Source organism: Sceloporus undulatus, chromosome 3 (genome assembly GCF_019175285.1).
Source record: "Sceloporus undulatus isolate JIND9_A2432 ecotype Alabama chromosome 3, SceUnd_v1.1, whole genome shotgun sequence".
In the NCBI taxonomy this organism is placed as follows: Eukaryota; Metazoa; Chordata; class Lepidosauria; order Squamata; family Phrynosomatidae; genus Sceloporus; species Sceloporus undulatus.
This window is the reverse complement of record NC_056524.1, coordinates 115,702,950-115,727,188: the sequence shown is the minus strand read 5'-3', so window position 1 is coordinate 115,727,188 and position 24,239 is coordinate 115,702,950. Positions and strand designations below refer to the sequence as shown.

Here is a 24,239-nt window from a genome sequence, read left to right as displayed (position 1 = left end):
TTTGAAGAACAGACACTTCTTTTACATTTTGAAGAATAGACATAACTCTCTGTAGAAAATTACTGTGATTAACATATTTAATTTTGATAGATGCTGATTTCAAAGCTGGAAAAAAATAAAACCATGAAGTCAGAGGACAAAGCTGAAATCATGAAAACTTTGGAGACATTAACTAACAGTATCACCAAGTTAAAGGATGAGTTGAAAGGAGTCTCTTCCTCAGCAAATACTCCACTGAAAAACATGAAAACAAAAGTGCAGGTAGTTAAATTTTACTATCTTTATCTCTCTTTAATCTGATCTTTCTTATTCTCTGTATGGCTGAAAACACAATTCACAATGCCTGAGTTTTTTCCTCATGCTGAGACAGAAGACTATATCACAGTTGTATGTTGTCCTTCGAATATCTCAGCATAACAGACATGGGAATACCCCCCCCCCCCCCTTTTTTCCTTTGCTCTTCACAAAAATCCTAAGAGATAGATTTAATTGGAGAAGTAGTCACTTGTTGGAAGTCACCTATTGAGCTTTATGCTGCAGAGTATACACAGTCGTGTATACTCTGCAGCAAGCGTTGTCATCCTCACATGCTTTACACATATTAGGCTACAGTTACTATCATCCTGAGACAGCATGGCCCTTAACCATGCTAACTTTGAATGATAGAAGTTGAAAGATAGAAGTGCAATTTATTTTCCATTGCTGGGTTATGATAAACTGTTGAATTATGCCATATCTTGAGGTGGGTCTCGTCCTTCTATTTTTGGCTTTTGCAGATAGAATAGGGTAAACAGCTTGTAAAAGAAAACATTTTAAACCTCCTAATGTCTCATGCATTATTCCCCCATCCCCTCAGTTCATAATTCCACCTCCTGAGTTTCCCACCACAAAACAATGCAAATCCTGTTTAGTAATCTTCTTTCATCTAGAAGTCAGTTATTGTCAGTGCTGAAGACTTGCTATTTCAAACTTGTGTCTTTGCAGTGATATTTGTGAGGACCGCTTATTTAATTCCATGTTTTACAAAGAGACATATGCTAAATCACTTCATTAATTCCTCAGATGCAAAAAGAGCTGCTGGATACTGAATTGGACTTGTATAAGAAGATGCAAGCTGGAGAAGAAGTTACTGAACTAAGAAGAAAGTACACAGAACTGCAACTTGAAGTAAGTTTATTTCAATTTTGTTGGTCAGCATTGCAAATTTTTCATTTTTAAAATTTAATCATTGTCAAAGTTACAGTTTAGTTAGTTTTAAAATAGAACCATGGATCTATATTTTTGGACAAGAGAGGTTTTAGTGGTTTCTATTCTTATTCACGATTGTTCTTATCTGCAATCTCATATACTTCACTATAAGTTGACCTTGTGTATAAATCAAGGGTAGAATATGGGGCCAAAATTAGGGAATTTGTCATAACCCCTGGATAAGTCGAGGATTGGCTTCTACAAACCAACCACCTTCCACTCCACTTTCCTACCACTTCCTCTTCCATTCTTCCTGCCAGGGCGTGGTGTCCAGAGCAGATGTTGGCACTGTGGAGAGCCATGGCTCGGTTTGCAACCATAATGTCCAAGGATGCTTCACAGGATCTGGGCCTGGAGAGGGTGCTTGGGGGGCTGCGGGGGCAAGGCAACCCTGGTCCAAGCCTCTTCAGTTTCTGAGGAACTTGACTGCTGAGAAGTCTCTCTCTCTCTCTGTCTGTCTCTCTTAATTAAAAAAAAGAGCAAGGCAAGTGATGGAAGCTAGGGATCCTTCTCCCCAGCACTGTCCACTTCTGCTGCCCTTCAGGCTGAAGCTTGGCCTCTCTTAGCTGGGAGGACCCAGCCAGCACTCATCTACTTCTGGCATTCCTCCTCACTTCCTATCCGTTTGGGAAAGGCCCTGCTCTGGTGACTCTGGTTCCATCTTCCTCCTTGGCTCTCCTCCCCACCAGCTTGGCTAGGCTGTGCTGGTGCCCCTCAGACTGCTTCCTTGATGGCAGACCCCTGGCTGCATTCCCGCCAGGCTTCCAGCCATGAGGGTAGTGGCTCTGTTGAGGGGGGGGGGGTCCTGGAGGAGCATGGTGAGCCCCATCCTTCTTGCGTGGGTGTCCTCTGGAGCTGGCCCTTGGCGGGAACGGGATTAAGCAACACCAGAAGACATGGAGGATGCTGGCAAGGGGCTTCCAGGTGTCATCCGGGGAATCGTCCCCTGAATCCTGGGAGTCTTCACCATCATACTTGACCTCTGGACCTCATCCTCCTGAGCTGGCCCTTGGCAGGGACAGAACAAAGCATCTGTGGTGGATGTGGTGGACGAGCTCCATAGAACAAGTATGCTGGCAGGGGGCTTCCAGGACACAGAGGATACCCAGAAGCCTCCTGCCAGCAGACTTGTCTTCTGGGGGTTGTTCTCTGCATCCTCTGGAGCTGTTTAGTCCCATTCCCGCCGAGGGCCAGCTCTGGAGGATGCCTGTGCAGGAAGGATGGGCTTTCCATTCTCCTCCAGGAACCCCCCGATGGAATTGCTTCCCTCAGGGCTGCCTTCCACTTCCTGGCCTTGGAGCAGAGCCAAGCGGCGGGATGGAGGAAGCCTGGTGGGGAGTGTGGCTGGGAGTCTCCCATCGAAGAAGCAGGCCACCCTGGCCAAACTGATGGGGAGGGTTGCCAAGAAGGTAGATAGTGCCCCAGTCACTGGAGCACAGCCTCTTTCCCCGGTGTAGTGGAGACAAGGAAGAGCACCAGGAGTAGCCAGAGACTGTCTAGGTCCCCCCCTGGGCGGCTAAGCTCTAGCCCAGAGGGTAGCAGAAGTGGACAGTGTGTGTGTGGGGGGGGGGGAGAAGAGGATCCCTACTCTCCCATCACTTGCCTGGCTCTATTTTTTATTAAAAAAGAAAGGCAAAAGAAAGACTTCCCGACAGCAGAGCGGCTCAGGCAATGAAGAGGCCTAGGGTTGCCTTGCCCCCTCACCCCACCAAGGCCACCCTTCCCAAGCACCCTCTCCAGGTTCAGATCCCATGAGGCGTCATCAGACATTACAGCCGCAAACTTAGCCTCAGCTTTCCTAGTTGCACCAGTAGGACTTCTTGTCTGTGTGGGTTTGCCTCTGTGGGTGCAGAGGTGGGCTTTGAAAGGGTGCTCTTAGTGCTGTGGCCTGGAAACACCAAACAGCCACTGCCACCGTTTCTTTTAGCAGTGTTACCATATTGATCCATGTATAAGACGATCCAGGCTTTGGGGGTTATATTTTAGCATAATTTTTTTGACTTATGCACACGTATATCCAATAGTCATCCTGTACAAGTTTGAGAATTGCATGCAATTTTAAAATGAACCCATAGATGGTGCTGTTGTCTTTTTTATTTAGTAGTAGTTCAATTTGCAAAGATTCAGTTTTTAAAGGAATGTAGGTATACTTTGATTAATATATTAAGCAAAATGGCTCAATCTTGACCACTCTTCAGTGATACAGGGCACGTTTTGCATTCAAAAATTATCAAGTTCAGTTTTCAGTTGTTTTGGATAGGTCTAGATAAGATCCCTTCTTAACCATTGGAGAGTCCTTCCACTCATTGTCAAAAGTACTGGACTAGATGATCAAATACATCTATACATACTCCCTATGTAGAGTTGCTGAATTGCATGGTGGAAGGCCATCTAAATTAGTTCCTTCAGACATTTTAAAATAAATTACAGAAATCTAATTATAGTTTCCAAGTTTTTGGAACGTAATAGTTTTTAATCTGTTATAAAAGTTGGTGTGTGTGTGTGTATCTGCAAACCATATGGAAAATCAAAAATAAAGAAATACCAAAAACAAAGAAATATTTCACTTCTTTCTTCCCATAGCCAACTTATATAGACTACCATTTTCTGCTTTCTTAGATGAATTTGCAGGCACCATATTAGGTGGTATGTTTTCCTGACAAATAGGTAGCAAGCAAAGTAGACTAGAGCCTCAAAAACATTTGATTATCTACTTTTTGTTTATATCTTGTGTCTCTGACTTAGTACAATGTACACATGATGTGAATGAATATGAGAGCCTGTTGCTCCATTCTGCATTTGGTACTTCCTAAATATTCTATAGATAAATTAGATAAAGTGATTTGACATTCACTACCAGGAGAAAGATCACTGGGTAGACACAGGTTTCTAGAATGTTTAAAATCTACGAATTTTAGGTTCTGGCCTCTCAGTATGAATGTTGTTGCATAAATTTACTGTTGATGTGTCTGCTTCACGTTTAGCATTTCTCAAAGAGAACTAGTGTAGTGTATTGGCTTGGGACTAAGCTATGATGAGTAAGGAATCCTCTTATTCAAATATCTCTTCTGCCAGGAATGTACTAGATAGTCTTAGTGAAACGTTTCTCTCTTTGTTGCAACAAAAACACAAATGTAATTGTAAGGTTTACAGTAACAATGTATATGAAGCATTTTGATCTGTATGAATGATAAGTATTGTTTGTTACTTGATAGGCTGCAAAACGAGGAATCCTTTCCTCAGGTCGTGGAAGAGGAATTCATACACGTGGTCGAGGTGTGTCTCGTGGGAGAGGCAGAGGAGGAAGAGGTCGGGGTCGAGGAAGAGGTGTTTCTGTTCATGCTGTCGTAGATCATCGTCCCCGAGCACTTGAAATCTCTGCATTTACAGAAAATGATCGTGAAGATCTCCTTCCTCACTTTGCAGTATGTACAAGATTTATTGTTCTTTTATTGGTGTTGGTCATTGGGCTAAATCTACCTTTCTGGTGCAGGAATACATTCTCCTTTTCCCTGCTGTATCCCTTGACTACTCAAAAACTGACTCTCAAGAGGTTACCAATCCTCCAATGCTTGTTTTGGAGCTCTGTATGGGGCTGCAATGGTGAGGGGTTATTGTTAAAAAGATAAAAAGATATTCAGGAAAAATAAAATGTATACCTTGAGCTTCTGGTAGAATGTTTTAGATTTGACAAATGCCAAAACATATTTTTGCAGAGATTAAGAAAGAAAGAAAGAAAATGTTTAGTAGGGGATGGTGCAGGTACCGGTTATGACTACAAGTTTAGTTGTGATGCCTTTCATAACTTACTTGTCTACTAAGAAAAAAATATTGAACAGTAATATTATTGAAACAGATACAAATAATTGCCCCTTCTCACATAATGAGGTTTAATTTAAGGCAAACGGTGTGCACCATCATTTGAGATAATCTTGCAGATATGTGTGCTTTTCCTGTACACAAAATAAGCTAGGAAGCCATTGGTTGTTGTTATTGTAGTTGTGTGCCTTTAAGCCATTTCTGACTTATGGCAACCCAAAGGCGAAGCTTTCCTAGGATTTTCTTGGCAAGATTTGTTCAGAGGGGGGTTGCCATTGCCATCTATGGCTGAGAGAGTGTGATTTACCCAAGGTCACAGTGGGTTTTATGGCTAAGCTGGGAATTGAACCCAAGTTTTAAAATGCTTGATGGCTAGATTTTCTTACACAGAGTTTTCTTGCCACATAACTCTCACTAAAGGCAATTTCACTTGACTTCTTAGAATATCAAGGCAAACGTCAGACATGGCTATTAAAGGAAATTCTTAGGTTGTCCTTTGAAATGCTGTTTGATAATCAAGAGTAGTTTCTGTGGTCTTTAAAAAACTGAATTTTTTCCCCTTCAGTTATTTATCTTTTGTGTACTTTTCAGTTTCCCTTAGGCTCATTTTAAAAACTTTTTTGGACCGTTTTTGCTAAGTCACATTGGCAGTCCTACTCTGCTAATGGTCTTTGTGTGCTATAAATTGAGCATTTACATAAAGATATATTTCAACTAATTCTCTTTTCTTCTTAAAAAGCAATATGGTGAAATTGAAGACTGCCAGATAGATGACTCATCTCTCCATGCAGTAATCACTTTCAAGACTAGAGCAGAAGCTGAAGCAGTAAGTCTATCTTCTTCCCTTTTTTTGTTTTAAAGAAAACATACTTTTATGTAAGAAGGCAGGGTGAAATTTAACAATTCTATAGAGCTTCCATGTTCCAAGTCATTTTATGTGGTGAGTGCTTCACTCTTTCCTGGTTTATTTAATTAACTTCTGAAAGTGAAATAAGAAAACAGGGGAGAAATGACTTTCCTACTTCTTAATATCACAGCCTATGCAGCATGGTGGTAGCGTTGAGTGCTGAAGTCATCTGCCCTAAAAATGTATTGGGATGTAACTTGGAGCATTTATTTAGTTGTTTGTGGAAGCCTCAGTATTGGGAAGCACTGGTTTCTACTTGTGTTTTTTTTAATTACCTTTTAGAATACTGGACTTTTCTTTAAACTTAGTTTTCTACCTCTAGTTTTGATTAGAGAAAAACAATCAAGAGAAAGTGTTGATTATGAAACTAATCAGTTCTAGAAAGATTGGATTCTTTGTGACATGGTTGTCCTGTTTGTGAATATTAGGATCCTAAAATTAGAATGTAATGAGTTGTAGATTTTAATAGCACTTAACTACTTAATAGTGAAAAGATTTTGTATCTATAATGAATATATTCAGCTCCGATATTTAAAAAAAATGAAATTCAAGTATTAGAGTTTGAAAAAAGTTGCATTTGTTCATATCATATATAATAAGCATCTGTTCACTTTTCTCTGAAGAGGTATGTTTGGTATAGTAGATATGAGCACGTTCTCAAATAAAAACATAGCAGCCTGACAGATTTGAAAACATCAAAAAAAGATTCATATGCATAAATCTGCACATTATGTTTCTACTTGTTAGTAAATCAAATATATTATAAATAGTAATTGACAGTAAATATTTATCACCAAAGAAGTTAGAGCTTCATAAAAGCTTTCTTTGAAAGAATGGTAGCTAATATTTTACTGCCTTGAATGAAAAAGGTTTAAGTTTTATGGTCATGTACATTTGTGCTTGGGAGAGGAGGATTCCCTAGTCATAAAGTGTTGCATTTTTATGTTTGCAGTAATTTCTTTCAAAGATTACAAGTTGTTTCTGAACTCAAATGTCACATATAAGTATTCTTAAAAATGCCACTTTGCAACATTGTGATGAGACCATGGACCAAAAAAACCTCTCCTGAGCTGCATTTTAATAGGTGTGGAATCTTTTAAAATTTATCATAAATTTATATGTACAGATTTAAAATTTATACCTAGGGACTTTAATATCACACAATTCATGTTCAGATGTCATTGAACATGTAATTGTTTCCACATTTCACATTATACTGTACATTCAGATTGTACTATAAATCTTTTGTGACTGTGGCAGTTATTTCGGAATGTTGCTAACGCTGATTTATGCTAGTTCATGTTACTTTAATTTGAACATACTATTTCCAAAGCAGCCACTTAATGCATGTGGTACTTAAGAAGGCATGAATATCCCATAGGTTAACTCTTTTTTTAACATTTCAGTTACCAGATCTTTGCAGAAAATTGAATCTTTTACAGCAGTATAAGTTATATTCACTATTTTTAAAAATTATTTCTATTTTACGTTGGCTCATTTTGTTTTGGGACGTCCCTGCCTATAGTAACACATGAAGATTAAAAATTATCACTATTTCGGAAGCAGTATACCAGTGAGGAGATTGTTCAGTAACGCCTAGTTGCTCTGTATCATGTGCTACCTTCATCTAGAAATAATTCAAAATCATTTGTTTTCAATCTTCATTATTCAAGAGGCATTGTTTTAAAAACATTGTATAAATAAACTTTGAAAATTTTAATCTGAGGTGTTGTTGTTGTTTGTTTATATTGTGCCATTGATGTACATGGTACTTTACAAATAAAACAAACAAAAACTGTGGGTCCTGCCAAAGACATACCAACTAAAATATGTGTATGTATGTTTATACATACATACAGTAGTAGATTTATTATGATCAACTGATCAAACATATACACATGTACACACACAGAGGGAAGGAATGGAATAATAAAAATACAAAACTACAATACAGTTGTAAAACAAATTATCCAGGTAAAAACCAAAAATAAAAAATAAAGCAAGCTGACAAATGCATGTAATCAAAATATACAAGATTATAAAACAGCATTAAACTAAAATTCCATAAGCTTGGTAAGACAAGAATGTGTTTAACTGAGATTTAAAAATAATGAGGGAAGAGCCATTCACAAATATTGAGAGAGGCAGTTTCAAGAGTATGGAGCAACAAGTGAAAAAGGATGATACTGAACCAAGGAAGAGTGAACCCTTGCTTCAGTGAGAAGTCTAGAGTATATAGAACACAGATTTCGAACATGCTGGTAAAAGAAATAAGGGCTGAAAGGTAGCGAGTATGATAATAAGCCTGTCTACATTCTAGTCTAACTGCAAAGAGCTTTCTTGCCCCAGAATTGAAAACTGCAGAAATCATTATTGGGTTTTCAGGAACTGGCATGGGGCAGGAGCATTTTTAATATATTTTTCTTTTCTTTAGGAAGAAAACATCCATGTTGCATTACAAATTGCTTTTAAGAGTGCACTTAAATTTCAGAAGTGCTTTGCCATGTGACGTGGTGAATTGCAATTCCAAGACCATATGGCTTGGCTTGGACAAACAAACAAACAAGCAAACAAATAAATAAATAAATAAATAAATAAACAATAGTTCCTTAAACCTCAGCTTGGCATGAAGAGGTGCTTTTACAGTTACTCTATAGCCCTGGTATCCGTTCTCTTTGGGGTGTTAATTACTGAAGACATTTTCTTCCTAAAGGAGTGTTTTGTGTTGTTCTGTTTAGGCTGCAATCCATGGAGCTCGATTCAAAGGTCAGGACTTGAAGTTAGCCTGGAACAAGCCAATCACAAACATGTCCACAGTAGAAACAGAAGAGCCAGAGCCAGACGAAGAAGAAGTAAGTGTCTGTTTGTTTGTTTGTTTAAAATATAATCTTTTCCTTTCAAGGAGAATTAGAAAACTTAAAAAAAAAAAAACCAAAGTGGATTTATTTCTGCTCTTGTGGTCTTCTGCCACTTGATGGCTTTGTAATACAATTCATACCACTTTCCTTCATTGGTTGGGGGTGAGGTTGAACTTTTTCATGATAGAAATGATAGGATGAGGACTTAAAATGCTTATCAAATGAATCAGTAATAACAGTGCTAGAATATAACCAGTAATTGTTAATAGAGATGGTTGGTTTAATGAAAACATATGGGAGACTTTTGGAAAGTCTCCATTCTGCCATTTTGTCTCCAATACCTTCCAGGTATGTGTATCATAATCTAATCTGTGAAATTCATTATACTAGAAGGAAGTGGGGTACTGTGTTGGTTCATGATTTTGGAAAGACCATGTTGTCTTTTCAGAGAAGCATTTTTCTTTGCAAATGCTAATAGTGATATTTTAGAGTACTTCAATGAAGCATGAATACTTTAAAATAGTTCTAAGTTTTTTTAAAAAAATCAGTGTTCATATTTTTCTGTTTGCATGACTTCTGTGTGTGTGTGTGTGTGTGTGTGTGTGTGTGTGTGTGTGTGTGTGTGCACGCACATCTTCAGGTCGCCTGTGGACTTAGGGTTGCCCCATGATTTTCATAGGGTTTTCTTAGGCAAGCAATACTCAGGGTGGGTTGACAATTCCTTCCTCTGAACTATAGCCTATAGCTCCTAATTCATAGCTGTCCCAATTACTTTGTAGCTAAACTGATACTTCACGTTGGGACTTTCTTAACTAAACTGGGAACACGGTCACACCGTTACTTTTTTATAGAATGCGAGTGATACCCAAATCTTACCAAACAGCTTTTGTATTTACTGTATTGAAACAACAGCCTCTTGGTCTGTTTGACTTCACTTTCTCAAACTGTGTTATTTACAATTTCATGTAGTTTTAATGCAGTACACCAGTATTTTCCAAATCCTTTCTTTTATCACTCATAGTTTTAAAGTGCTTTATTACTTAAGTCATGTTTCCTGTCCTTACATATATTGGCCCTTTTCTGGTTTACTTAACTAGATTATATTTACATTCTCTTCCACTATTACTGAACCAGCCCTCTCTCTTCTTCAATAAATTCCCATACATAATGGATTTCCAATCAGAGTTCCCTCAAGCCTTTTGAATTTCTTAAATGTCAGCTTTTCCTGAGATAAAATTTCACTACTGCTTGTGGCATAGACACTTAGGAGTATTGAAATAGAATATATCTAATCACCAGATCCTAGATGTATCAGCTGTAGAGTAAATTATAAGTGAGAGCCCACACTGCTTTTACTATAAATTTTGTCATAGTTGCTGTTCCAGTGTCAGGACATTATTCTGTTATTTATGTTCTTTAGTTTTGACCTTTGTGTAAGCACCTCCTAGAAGATATATATTTAATTTATGAAAATTTCTTTTAGAATTTCTTACCCACAATTGACTAGTTCTAGCTCTGAAGCAGTATTGTATATTAATTTCAGGAAAAATACATTTCTTTAAATACAAATATTTCTCTAATTAGGGGTATTTTAGTAAAACAGAAGACAGCAAGGTCATATTCTTATATATTTATTTAGGCTCTATCCTATCCTGCTCATGAAATCAAGGGCAGACTATAGAAACTGTAGATGGAATTCTGTTGACGCATTTGTTCTCGTGTAATAGTCTATTGTGTTGCATTGTTATAGGGTCATACTGTGGTGGCAAAGAAAGGCAGATAAAGTTTGTGCATCCTATGAAGGGCTTTTTCTTCTTGCTGATGTCTGTACTGGCACAGTTACCTGAGCATGGTGCCTTAGCAGGTCCAATTTATGAATAAGAAGGTTGCTCTCCTTGAAGAACTTTTAAAAATCATTTCCAAAAATCAAACATCTTCATATGTATCTCCTTGTTCTGTCAAGTTGTATGTTTATAAAGCCCATGACATAAACTTTGATGAGTTTTGTGTAGTCTGGCAAGAATTACAGAATAGCTCAGTGAGACACAGTTCTAATCCATAGTTACATGTAACATGTATGTAATTGTGGCGTATGCACTCTCTTCTCATCATCTGATGTATGCACATGGAAGAACTTGTAATAATTTGCCTCCATTTTCATCTGTTTTATATGTAAAAACCTGGAATTTTAATTAATGGCCCGAGACAGATGGGCCAAAAGCGCCGTAGTGTCGCCGATACTAAGGTTAGGGAGCATGCAGTAACCGCACGCTCCCTAACCCTATTACATGTGGGCGCCGCCATGACAGCCGCACCAACGATGCAGAGGAGAAAGGTCACCCCTTTCTCCTCTTTAGGGCCGATGTGCCAGCAGGCATGAAGCCGCAAGGGCACCCCTTTTCCAGGCCGAAGAGAAGTGGCATTTTGCCGCCCCAATGCAGCCCCAATGTTATCTCCAGATTATGCAAACATTAACCACAGTTTAAAGTTGGAATATACCAACAAACCATAGTTTATTGCAGGGTTGGGTAAGATATGCAGGAACATTTTTCAGCCTCTTGGAGGACTTGAAATGTGATTTGGGGATTTGGCTTGCAGGTTTTGGAATGAGTCTAGGGGTTTAGAGGAATTCCAGTGCTTGAAAGGGGTGGGATCGGGGGGCTGAATTCTGTAAAAACCTGGGGAGGGGTACATGTAGCCAATGCTCCACACAGTTCAATAGAGTCCAACCACTGTTTATCTGGGTTCACACAAAGCAATGAACGGCAGCTGCCTTAAAACTGACACCAGAGTTTTTCATCTCTTCCTTATACTTGAACCAAAGAGGGAGAGGTAAGCACACAGTTTTGAGAAATGGCTAAAAAGAGGCATTGGGTGTGTTTGCATGTAATGCTAACCCAGGATTCAACATTATATACAGGAGCTGTGCCAAACCTAGGAAACGCTTTGTCTCATACCTTATTGTCTCCTACTGTACAGGAAGGGGGAATTCCTTCTGACTTTAATTTTACTTTTCCTGGTATCTGGCCTATTCCCATATACAAACTGGGAATTGTGGTTTACAACAAACTGGTCAGTGAAGCCAATAACAAACCCTAGATTGTTTGACTCACTGGTTTAACATACTAAAGTATGTTTCAAGCGACAATTTCAGATTTGTAGGTAACAGTAAGCCAGAAATTGGAGACAGCACAGGAATCTTTTGGGCTACAGGATGGAAGCTGCGAGTCCAAGCTTTGTTTGGATTTACAGGGAATCATGTGTGTAACATGTGCACTCTTTCCTTTTTTAAAACATTTAGGTCACTGTAGTGATTTTAGATTTTAGCATTTATTTTCTAATTAGGAAAACAACTATGATTTGTATAATAAATCCAAGATAATAAGAATAAGGTGGCTTTTCAAATTCTTATTATATAGATTGTAACATCACAAGTTATTTGACATAAATGAATTTGAACATGAGGTGTACAGCTCTTGATTTCTTGATATTGCTCTCTCTTCTTCTTTTTTTAACTTTATAGAGAATGAAATAAGTATTCTTGTATTCCCCATGCAGTGTCTCAATAGTATTTCCTTTGTAGTTTCAGGAAGAATCATTGGTTGATGACTCCTTGCTTCAAGATGATGATGAAGATGACGACGACAATGAATCTCGTTCATGGAGAAGATGATTCAACTTATTACTGACAGTGCTAGGACTGTACCTGTGTTGCATTAGCATTTCCTAATGTACTTTTGCATATTTGTACTACAGAGTTTGGGTGAAAGTGATGGATTTCAGATAAGACACAAGCAGCTGACTGATCCTGTATTTTGAGTGATTGATGTTCAAGTTGCATTTACACTTCGGTAAATGATTGCTAAAGACATCACATTAGGAACATATGCAATGTTTTTATTACTTCTACAGAAACATTACCAAATTCTTTGGGTTCTTTGTAATTTAAGGAATTGGTCACACAACAAAATGACCAAGAGTTGTTATAACATAGGTAATTTTTTTTTTGTTTTATTCCAAATATGGAATGAATATTTGCATTTAAGATCTTTGTGAATGTTTTCAAAAATTATAGATAACAGTACTAAACTGAAGTCTCTCTAAAGTTATGTATTCATAATATTGCATAGTAGTATGCTTAGGCTTTACTATGTACTAGCCTTTTGTTGGATTTGTGTACGTATTTTACGTATAAGTTTTAATGATACAGTGTATGACTGCTTTGCATATATCTCCTTATCACCTTAAGATGTTTAAAAAAAATAAAGAAATGGAATGGTCTTGGGAAAAAAAAAGAAAAAAGCAATAATGAAATTATATTATGGCCCATGATGGAGAAAAAAAACAATTAAAAAAGAAAAAAAATGAGACCATTCCAAGTGGTGATCCCCACCCCCCCATACTCAAAAAAAGAGCTGAATCACTGTTACTTCATGAGCTAAAACACTATATCAAACAAAGAAGCAAAGCCATTTGTGTAGCTTATGTGCCCAAAATACTTTAAAATAGTAGAAATTCACAATTGGCTCCATGTCAGAATGTGACTTTCAATAAGAGTTCTTCCTTCAAGAACAAGACTGTGACTATTTGAGAACTGAAGAGGACTTGTTCGTTGCGTGGCGAACATTCATGTTTAAGAAAGAAAGCAAAGTTCGTTGACTGGTAAGTATTAATTCCATATATTATTAACCACTTAAAGTTATGTACATGATACAAAGAGTTAAATAGAGGTTTCCATCACAATGAAGTAGTGTCAGACAGGACATAAGGGATGGTCAGAAGAAGAAAATATGAGTTTAAGTTAAGACAGTTTTAAGTGCTCAGACAGAATGGTTTTTGATATGTGTATTTTAGAAGGGAAGAAGTCAGAAGCATCTGGTTTTGGTTGAAGCTGAGTGGGCCTAGCTGCCAGTTTTTCCCAAGCCAATTAGAGGTGTAGTTTCACAACAAATTCTAATGGTGTCTGTCTTGCTGTTATACTTTTCTGGTTGAATTCATTTACCACTTGTAACTTTGATGCATCAGACTGGGACATCTTAGCTATCCAGATACATATTTTGTTGGAGAATTTATGTGGAATTTACTCTGCAAATTTATGTGATACTGTCACATGAACACTTAATAGTATTGACCAGAATTCGCTAAGGCATACTGAAAGCATAAATGTGTAGTAACTGTGTAGTAAATGTGTAGTGTCTCCTGGCATAACTCCCCTCATCCAGTCCTTCACTTGCTGAGCAGCAGCCACTGCAAGCAACAGGTGCCTGTTCTCCATCTATTGGTAAGCAAGTGACTGAGATTCCAACACATTTCTATGAGTGATATCCAGTGCAACTACAAGAAGCAGGGTTCATGTTGCAATTCCCCCTCAGGCTGGCAATAGCTTGCATGAGAGGAGGTGGGAATGTCAGTCAGCTGCTTCCAGAACAGCAGAGGAACACACCCCTGTTCCTTGCAGTTGCTGCTGTCTGCTAAATGGGCACTGCAGGACATCCCTCCATTTCCCTAAACTAATAAATACATACGGGTTGTGAATACAAACCAGTCATGAATATGTAACTCTACATTACCACATACATAACTGCCGTAGTTCATTCTGGCCATTACCCCATGTTTCAGCTTCTTCCCATGTATAGATTTTTTTAATGGGCAATGCATTTTGTCCTTGGGGTGCTTTTTTGTTCCAGGCAATATAAATTTGAGACCAACATCTTTTTTTTGGAAGACCAAACTGGTATCAAGAAGCAGTGGTAACATTCTGATTGTCACTAAGTGGGCACTCTTGCGGTTGGGGGAGGTACACTGTGTGTGTTCTGGGCAGACAAGAAGTAAACATTAAATCCTTCCATTAAGCCTGACCACAAAGCTAATTCTACTGTGAACACTCAGGACACTAAATATGTGTAGGTACAGATACTAAGTAGATTACTGCACTAAACTCTTTACAGTGCTGCTATTATACTTAAATGCTCTGGCTGCCTCCAGTTGCATTTTGGGATTTGCCGTTTAAGAAAGGGCATTTAGAATTCTCAGCCAAAGAACTCTTAGGCCTCACTGAACTACAAACCCCAGAATGCAACAGGAAGCAGCCAGAGCAGTAAAAGTGGAATAGCAGCACTATAAGTGTAGTGCAGTAATGTGATATGACAAGTTGTTCCAAAGAAAAACAGAAGAAAGATTAAACAGATGGGTCTGATCAGTGCCTTAGGGAGACTTCCTTTGAAATGCTATGTATTCTTTGTTTTTTTTAAAAAGTTGATTATAACTAATTATATTCTTATAATTGGTTTAGTAAATGCTTGGTTGCAAGGAAGAGTTTTCACTAAATTCTAAGATTTTAGTTTATATAAAATAAGCCAACTTCAAGTAAAGTAATAAGCTGTAATTGTTCAGCTTCAAGTAAAGTTCAAAGAAGACTAAAGTGCATGTTAGATGCTTAGTGCTAGGAATTGAAACGTAAACCTCAGGAATTAAAAATCTTACAATATGTTTATTAATTTTAATCCATGTGTACATGATAGTCAGAGATTGTTGCTACAATAGATTAATAGAGCCAAATGGTAAGTTACATTTTACGTGGTGCTCCAAGGAAAGCCAGTTTTGTGTCCTGCCAAAAATGGAAGACATTTTTATCACAATTTTGTACCTCATCAGACGTGTACAAACAGGAGGAATGGTAAAATTTCTGGTTAAATGATAAAAGACAGATATAATTCACCCTATGTTTTGTTTCCTGGCAGAACTAGCTATTTATACAAGCCACACATGTCGCATTATCTTACCCACAACTATGAAGGAACTCAAGAATTAAATATATTGTTGTACTCTCAAAAATAGCCACATAGACCTGAAATGTTTCTCTCTTTTTCTCAGGTAACTCCCAAACAGTGGTATGTTCAGCTGCAAAGATTTTCCATTACTCTGAGTCTCCTGGAAAAGTGACTTGGTTGTTACTTCAGCCTGCCTTGTTTATTCCCACCACATCATCTGGGAACTGGTGAACTGTGTTGTACTGCAAGGTTGCAAATTATATTTTAAAGCTTGTTCAAAAAATGGAGTGCTTTGCCAATGGAAAATTATATATGAAAGTAACCTTAAATTTTTATTAGGTATATTTACTAAACATGTAATGTTTCTGAAAAGTTTTTCAGATAACTGAGTGGAAAGTGATAGCAGAATGGTACTTGTGATTGTATGTATATGCAGTTTATAGGGCAAGGAACATGTTCAGTACAGTGATTTTGGCATATGTATGATGATGATGATGATGATGATGATGATGATGATGATGATGTAATATTTATATTCTGCCTTTTCCTTGTGGAATCAAGGTGGATTAAAACAAAGATAACCAAAAAAACCCCAAAAACCCCAATACAGATACAAAGTACAAAATAACCCCCCCTGTCAGTTAAATCACAGCTGACATAATAACAATAAATTAATTATACAAAAAGTCAAAAATACATAATAAAGAATACAAAATCCAAAAAATCCAAAATACATGACATAGCATAATAATAACATAGCATAATGATCTAAATGACAATCCCCAACTCTCCCCTGGCAGCAAAACAGCAATCAGTTACATTTACATATCTAAAATAGTTAAACTCTGGGCTGGTGCAGCCAGGGGTTCTGAGGGCGTTGGAGCCAGCATAAAATACTCTGCCGCTCTCCTTCATGTCCTTTTCTATAATGAGCCAGAGAGGCATAGCTCACTTGCCTGTTTTATAAATTGACCTAAACAGAGTGGCTTGGATCCTAAGATAAATTAACTCATGGGAGGTCCCAAAAGAGGTTTGTTCCTCCACTTCTCATTATCAAGTGTTCCAATTTTGTGAGGTCTCTATTTTGAGAATACTGTTCTATCAGGTCTGCAATTCAATGTCAAATTTAAACATTTTCAAATGACTCTGCCTCATCTGATCTCATTTTATCTATGATTCCTAAGTAACGAAAGTTATTGTACCAAAAAAGTCTCTTATGCCAACCATTTTCCCTTCAAAATATTACCCACTACTTCTTCTGTGAGCATTACTTAACACTTAATTCATGTTTGTTTCATATTAAATAGATGAAAAGAAAGGGTCCAATTTTAACATGTTTTATTTTATTTGAAAACTAGTGTATCATTTGGCAAGAGATTATTTTATTTATTTATTTATTTATTTATCTATTTATCTATTTATCTATCTATTTATTTTATTTTATTATAGGGTGCTTTTCTCCCAGGACAGGACCCATGTAACATGTAGTCAGTTTCTTCAGAACTTTTAAATCTGGCCTAGTTAACTTATCTCTCTGTCCAGATATCAAGATATCTATGTTCTGATACTTTTCAATGAATATTAAGCTTGTAGCAAGAACAGATTTTTCTTGAACAGATTTAAGATCTAGTGCCTTTGATTTCTTCAAATATATCTTATAATACTGTAGAAGTGTTCTTGTTAACTACTCATGAGTTGACCTCAATTCAGGCAACCTCATGAATGAGACACCTCCAAGCCAACTTGTCCTCAATTACTCTGCTCAGGTCCTCCAGGCTCAGGGCCTCACCTTGACTGAATGTATCCATCTGGCATGTAGTCTTCCTCTCTTTCTGCTGCCCTCCTTCTTTCCTAGCATTACTGTCTTTTCTAGTGAGTCATCTCTTTTCCTGATGTGGACAAACTATGACAACCTCAATTTCATCATCTTGGCTTCCAGGGAGAGTTCAGACTTGTTTGTCTTTTTTGATGTCCATAGTATCCTTACCATTGTTCTCCAGCACCACATATCAAATGAGTTGATTTTCTTTCTATCTGCTTTGTTCACTGTCCAGCTCTCACTTTCATACATGGTGTTAGGAAATACAGTGGCTTGGACAGTCCTAAATTTGATAATCAGTTTAATATCATTTCTCTTTAAGATTTTAGTTCTTTCATACCTGCCCTTCCCAATCCTACTCTTCTTCTGATTCCTTGACTGCAATCCCCATTCTGAATGATTGTTCCAAGGTATGGGGAATCTTCTAAATACAGCACGCCCACACCATACGCGGATGTGCCATACGCGGCTTTAACCTTATGTGGAAGGTTAAGCCGCCCGGCGATGAATGGTGCGTGCACCACGGCAAACACAGAAGCACTCCCCCATTGCAGCCAATGGCATTTGAGCTTACATGTTTTCCCCATCCGCGGAGGGATCCGGAACGGATCCCCGCATATGGAGAGGGCAAACTCTATTTCAGTTTCTTCCTAGTGTGCATTGAATTCCTATAACTCCTCTGTAGTTGTTATTTTTGTTTTTTTATGTTCAATAGCAAGTCTGCCTTAACACTTTCCTCTGACTTTCTCTAGTAATTGTTTCAAGCATTTGATGTTTTCTGCTAGTAGTATGGTGTTGTCTGCATGTCTTAGACTGTTGATATTTCTTCCTCAATCTTTACTTCTCTTCCTTCATGTCTAGACCTGCTCTGCATATGGTCTTTTCTGCATAAAAGTTGAATAGATAAGACCAATGCAGCATTGTCTGATCCAAATGGGAACCATTCTGTTTCTTCATATTTTTCATCGAACTATATTTCTGCCAAAAGAATCAATACTTCAGGCATTGATATCTCAAGGGTGAACAAGAAATGGGGTACCCTGTTGTATGTAGACTTGGGATTACAAACAACACTTGATAACTGTTAGTGGAACTGAAGAATAAGGGCAATCCCATTTCAGGTGCAGGACCCCACCCTCAGGCATCCCAAAAGCTGCTCCTATAGGGTCAGAGATCTCCAGGAGCCCTGATGTTAAAATTGCCACCGCATCTCTGATGTCCAAACAACAAAATGCCTTCCTTACTGTTCTTGTTTCTTTTTGCTGCTTGCCTGACTTCCTCTTGCTTCATTATTTGATTACAGAGTTACTTCTCTATAGTGTTACTTCTCTATAGAACCTTTGATAAAATTGGGTGGCATCCACTGATTTTTTTTTTTTTTTTGTATTGTTATTATTTTTGGAGGGGAAACAACTTGGTAAAGTGCCTTTCTCATGGATTCTGTGAGGATCTAATGAAGCCATCACCCTGGTAAATTGTAGTTTTACCCCTCCCCTTTTCCTCATTGTATTTCTTATAGATACATGGGTGCATGCATCATGTTCAAATTTGTACTATAGCCAATATATTCATATCCTATTCCTTGTCTAGTTCCCCCTATCAGGCTTTCTGTTTATAGCCCACTTCTCTTCTGTGGCTTATAGAAAAAATAAAATCAAACAATATTAGCAGTAATCATCTGAGAAAGCAATTTTTCAGGTATCCTAGTCTGAAACCTCTTGAGAAATTTAAAGGTAGAAAAACAAAAGAAACTTTGATTTTTATTGTAATAGAATAGATGTAAATAATAAACAAAGCTTCTTTCATCTAGAACAGCCAGTAAAGTTATTTACAGCAGTCCAACCTTGCATTTCCTAGGACATAATGAAACAAGACAAGGTCCAGTCTCTGTAGAAAATGTTATTGTTGGCAAACCAGCCAAAAATGATTTAAAAGACTTGTGTGTATATCCTCTTGGCATCATCCTGAATTTTTCTCCTGGGTTTTTTGCAGCATCACATTTTTTTGTAGCCAGTTCTTTGTTAGTCAACCATCCCTCGTGTAGGCAACTTTCTCTAATGTTCTTTTTCCCCTCCAAAATTCTCAGGTGATCAATTGAAGAAGAAAGCTGTCATATCTATTTTCATAAAACTGTAGCTTGGATATAAAAGCAGTTTTAAGACAATTGCAATATTCATGGGTCAGTTCTCATAAGGCCTCTGGAACATGGTTTACCTAACAGTTGTATGTGACTCAATATAAAATTGCACACACTGAAAGGAAGTGAGTGGAGTAACCATATAGTGAACTCCTTGTTTTTGCTTTACTTCAAGACCAATGTTTGGAGAGTATTTTCCTGTTTTCTTGCCACACTTCCCTGTGATGAGCAGAAATACTGTCGTTCAAGAAATGTAGGCTGCTGCCACACTGTAAAATCAATTCAGTTGGACACCACTTTAACTGCCATGGCTCCATCCTATGTAATCCTGAGATTTATAGTGTGTTGTGACACCAGCGCTCTCTTGACAGAGAAGGCTAAATATGTCACAAAACTACAAATCTCAGAATTCCATAGCATTGAGCCATGCCAGGTAAAGTAGTATCAAACTGCATTAATTCTGCAATGTCGATGCAGCTGTAGTTGTTTGTATGTAAACTATGAAAGGCTAGATTTACTTAAGCCAGATTTAACAATGGTTAGAACAAAAAGATGAGAGTCAGTGTAGTATACCAATAAGAGTATTGGACTCTCAGTAACCAGGGGTTGAATCCCTGCTCAAAGCCGTGGAAAATCACTGGGTGACCTTATACAAAAAATACTCTCTAAGCTGTAGAAGAAGTTGCAAACTCCCTCTGAATAAATCTGAACAAATTAAATAAATGAGAAATGACTTGAAGGCACAGAGCAATAACAAAAAGGCCTTTCTGTTTACTTTCAAGTTGATAACACAAAGTGTGGGAACTGTGTCTACAGTGACCATAATCAGTGCTTCAGGTTTAGACACACGAAGACCCTGATTTTTAATCTGAGCTCTAACTGTTACTACAAAGTCTCTCCTCACGCAGCAAAATGTTACAGAAAACTTATCAATAATTAAAATCAAATTTATAAATGAAAACATTTAAAACCCTCTTATTCATGATTGATAGAGGGATATCAGAAATTCTAAGTCTGTTTGAATGGTAGCGTTCTGTTAATGTGCTTGATTCACAGGTATATATTGAAATTAAAAGTTCTTCAAGATAATGCATTTCCTGATTGAAAATTATAATCACTTGCTAATGGCCACATCCTATAGTGAGGATCTAGAAAAACATCAAAAAAGAATACAACTGTTTTCAGAAATACCCATCCTTTGCAGGTCTTTTCTCTTGTAACAAACCCAATACATTTCATCCAGGTCTGAAAAATGAAATAGAAGCATTTTAAGGCTGATGAATATTAGATGCACATTTTTTCTGTTGAGGGCTAGGGGGCGCTCTGTCTACATGAATGGAACCAAATTCATTTCCTTTGCACTTACTAGCTCATCTTCAATTAATTCTTCATCTTGTTGGCCTAATGTAGTGAATGAATGTTTATGTATCTCTATGAAAAATTCTGTCTACATTCTTTAAAAAAACCTCATGTAAAAACAGGTTTCTTGAAAAGTTTAAAGTGGAGTCTGCTCAGCTTTGAAAGACATTGAAATATGTTGATTGTAAGTGTTTGCATTTTGCTAACAGAATGTCCTAACCTTGTCAATTGCTGTTTTGCGCTCTGGAAAATCTATAGTTGGTTATGGTATCATGATCTGGAAGGCACTGAGGTCACCCTTTATTAATTCCCAATAGGAAGGTCTATTATCTTCACCTACAGTGCATCATCTGTCCTTCGTGCATATAGCTGCTGAAGAGTATACAACACAGAAATAGCATGGATCAAAAGGGGAATAGTTTGATCCTACAGAGAGTGATTCCAGAGATCTGCAATTTTCTGTCCTGTTTTTCCAGTTGGTGTTAACAGTTTTGTCTTCTCTTCTCATAATCAGCTGATGTTAAAAATCTGTCTTCCTAGCTTGCCCTTCATCCATATATATATACATATATGGGTTATTTCGCTAGCTCTTTCTGCATAAGTCATGTGAAAACCCTTCATACATTCTTGATGTTCATATTAAACTTATTTTTAAATGGGAGCAATCAACTCACATTCCAGAATGATCATTAGTACACCAGATATAGGGCTATGCAGGTGAAAAGATAATGTAAAATAAAGTCAACGGGGGAGTTAACTTTCACTTTACAAGAAAAAAGGGTGCAGTTGAAATGACATTCCACACATCTGATGAAATAGCTTATGCTGTAATAAATCAGTTAGTTGTTAACATGCTATAACGTTGTTGTTTTTGCTCCATGAAATAAGCATAGTCATGCTTCTTACAAATTTAAAAGGTTCATTTATATTTATATTATGTTCTTTAGCATTTGTCATTTGTTTTCATAATCTGACAATCTTTTTAGATTTTTTTGTTATAATATTTTGTTTTAATATTATTTAATATTATAAAACTTTCCTCTTCAAGACCACAGAAGGAAACATTTTTCAATGTGTTAAGAGACTGGAAAATGTCTTTAATTTTTCTTGATATTCTACTTGGGGATATTAATGCTTTGGACAATTAAGTAGGCAAGTAGTCTACTTAGACCAAGAACATACACAGTATACACACCGTACACTGTCTGATTAACAGCTCAGAGGCAGCATGTTGGGTAAAAATTGGGGGTTGCACTCTTGCCTCCTTTTCTTTTCCCATCCCTTTCCTTCTCTTAATTTTTTTCCTGTTTATTCATCTTGTCATCGTTCTTGCATCATTCATTTTAAAATCTCTACTTTCAGTTTTCATTTCTCTTTCTGTTGGCGTTAATTTTTAAAAGATGCTTTCCTTCTCTTATTTCCTTCTTTCCTAGATAAGACATCATAGGTGTTGGTAGAAATCATCCTAACTAGAAAAAAACAACAAAGCAAATTAACCTTACAGAGCATAATATATTGTAGCACATCAAAATTGTTACCAGCTTTCCTGCTGTATGTATATCAATCTCAGTATTGGATAAATGAACCAGTTCCTTTTGTGCTTGTTGAATTACTTCTTTACTCCCCACAGATATTTATAGGCAGTGTTTTTATTTATAACCATCGTGTTTTAAATTTTCCTCTTTCATAACCCAACAGGTGGTAAATGAAGTATTCTCCATCTTTGTGCTAATAATAGACGTCCCATAGATAACACAAGAGTAGTATCTTCTTTTGCCTTCTTACATGTCCTTTAACATATCCTAATAGGATTATTTGTGTAGTGGATGCATCCCATATCCTATTATATCTTAGATACCTTATATAACATTCAGATATAATATTAATATTTACACAAATGTGAATTAATGTACCTCTTTTTTCATGGCACCGCTACCATATTTTAGATATATTTAGGTATATTTTTGTGATTCTAAACAGGAATATAATATCTGAAATTTCTTGATGTCTAATATAATTTTCATTGGTTCATTTCATTTATGTTAACATTTTGTATCAGATATATTGACGTTAATGTTAAAAATCATCAACTTCCTAAACCTCTGAACCTGAAAGTCAGAAATAAGGATCAATAGGTTGGGCTCCCATCTTTTATTTCTCTTTAGGCTATGGGTACAAAGCCTATCAAACCTGGTTACTGTGACTCAAACCTTTGGGTTCAGAAAAAGTAATTTAGGACCAATTTGCATACTTTGATAATGGTGTGGAAATGATTTCCCTTCCAATACACATGGCTTGTATTTTGAAATGTTGCCAGAGTGCAGTTGGTCTGAATACTGAAGAGACATGCCCTATGATATTCTTTGTTCAGGCAAAAGTACAGTTGTTGGGTTTAGCTGTGTGCATGAACTTTGGGCTCTTGAAGTCCCACATTATCTTTGTGTTGTAATTTCTCCCTCGTCTATGGAAAATTATAGCTAAAACTTCTGATTTGCAAGGCAATCTCAAATCAAGAAGAGAGGGAAGAAATTGACAGTGCCTAGGTGAGGGGACAATGGGCCCATACAGGCAGGCCAAAATAAAGCTGCTTTGGGTCACTTTGGAGGTATGCTTTTTAAATGATGCATGCATCCTAAGAGGTTGGAAGCTGCGCCAAAGCCACGCTCCAGTCCTAAGGAGTGGGGCAAGGAGGTGTATTGGTGAGAAAGGAGTTTAAATTCTGGCTGAGGATTCCTTTTGAGAAAGTGGAGAAGCAGGAGTTTAAATTCTGACAGAGGCTTCCTTGTGAGAAAGGGAGAAACAGGCAGGAGTTTAAACTCTGGGAGAGTCCTTCCTTGTGAGAAAGTTGGAAAGTTGCAGGGGTTTAAGTTTTTGCAGCGACTTTGTGATGTGGAGGTGGAAAAGAGGAAAGGGTTTAAGTTTAGACCTCTTTGTGGTGGGATTGACTTCTATGGGGAGGGAAGCATTGCTTTACTTGGTTCTTGTGGCAGCAGCCTATTGCCCTGGGATTGCTGCTTAGCCTGGCCATTGTAGGTTAAAAACAATTAATTATTTCTTCATTTCAATCTCCAGTGGCTCCAGGCTACGGACATCGAACCCACAGATACCAAGGGTCCACTGTATATTTTCAAGAAAGCAATATAGTAGACAGCAAGGCTGAAGACATTGTTAGTAAAATGCAACCAGGGGAGGGCCTATTCTGTTGTGGTGTCTCACCTTCAGCATAGCCTTTCCTGTGCAATATGACAGCTGGAAATCTCGATGTGTATTTAATTACCTATTCAAATCTTAATTATTTGAGGAAAACAATTGATTATTTTTA

General features: G+C 37.4%; 1 protein-coding gene across 2 annotated transcripts in view; it reads left to right on the top strand.

Annotated features, from left to right (window-relative positions):
• RBM26 (RNA binding motif protein 26) overlaps window positions 1-16,326 on the top strand; it is a 68,903-nt gene extending 52,577 nt beyond the window's left edge. For both annotated transcript variants that reach the window (XM_042458034.1, XM_042458033.1), the window contains 7 exons: window positions 91-261; window positions 1,063-1,167; window positions 4,464-4,673; window positions 5,807-5,893; window positions 8,713-8,826; window positions 12,416-13,494; window positions 15,706-16,326. In XM_042458034.1, the coding sequence (XP_042313968.1) occupies window positions 91-261; window positions 1,063-1,167; window positions 4,464-4,673; window positions 5,807-5,893; window positions 8,713-8,826; window positions 12,416-12,505 (777 nt within the window). In that variant the 3' untranslated portion in view covers window positions 12,506-13,494; window positions 15,706-16,326. The remainder of the gene's footprint in view (window positions 1-90; window positions 262-1,062; window positions 1,168-4,463; window positions 4,674-5,806; window positions 5,894-8,712; window positions 8,827-12,415; window positions 13,495-15,705) is intronic.
• Window positions 16,327-24,239: the final 7,913 nt, after the last annotated feature.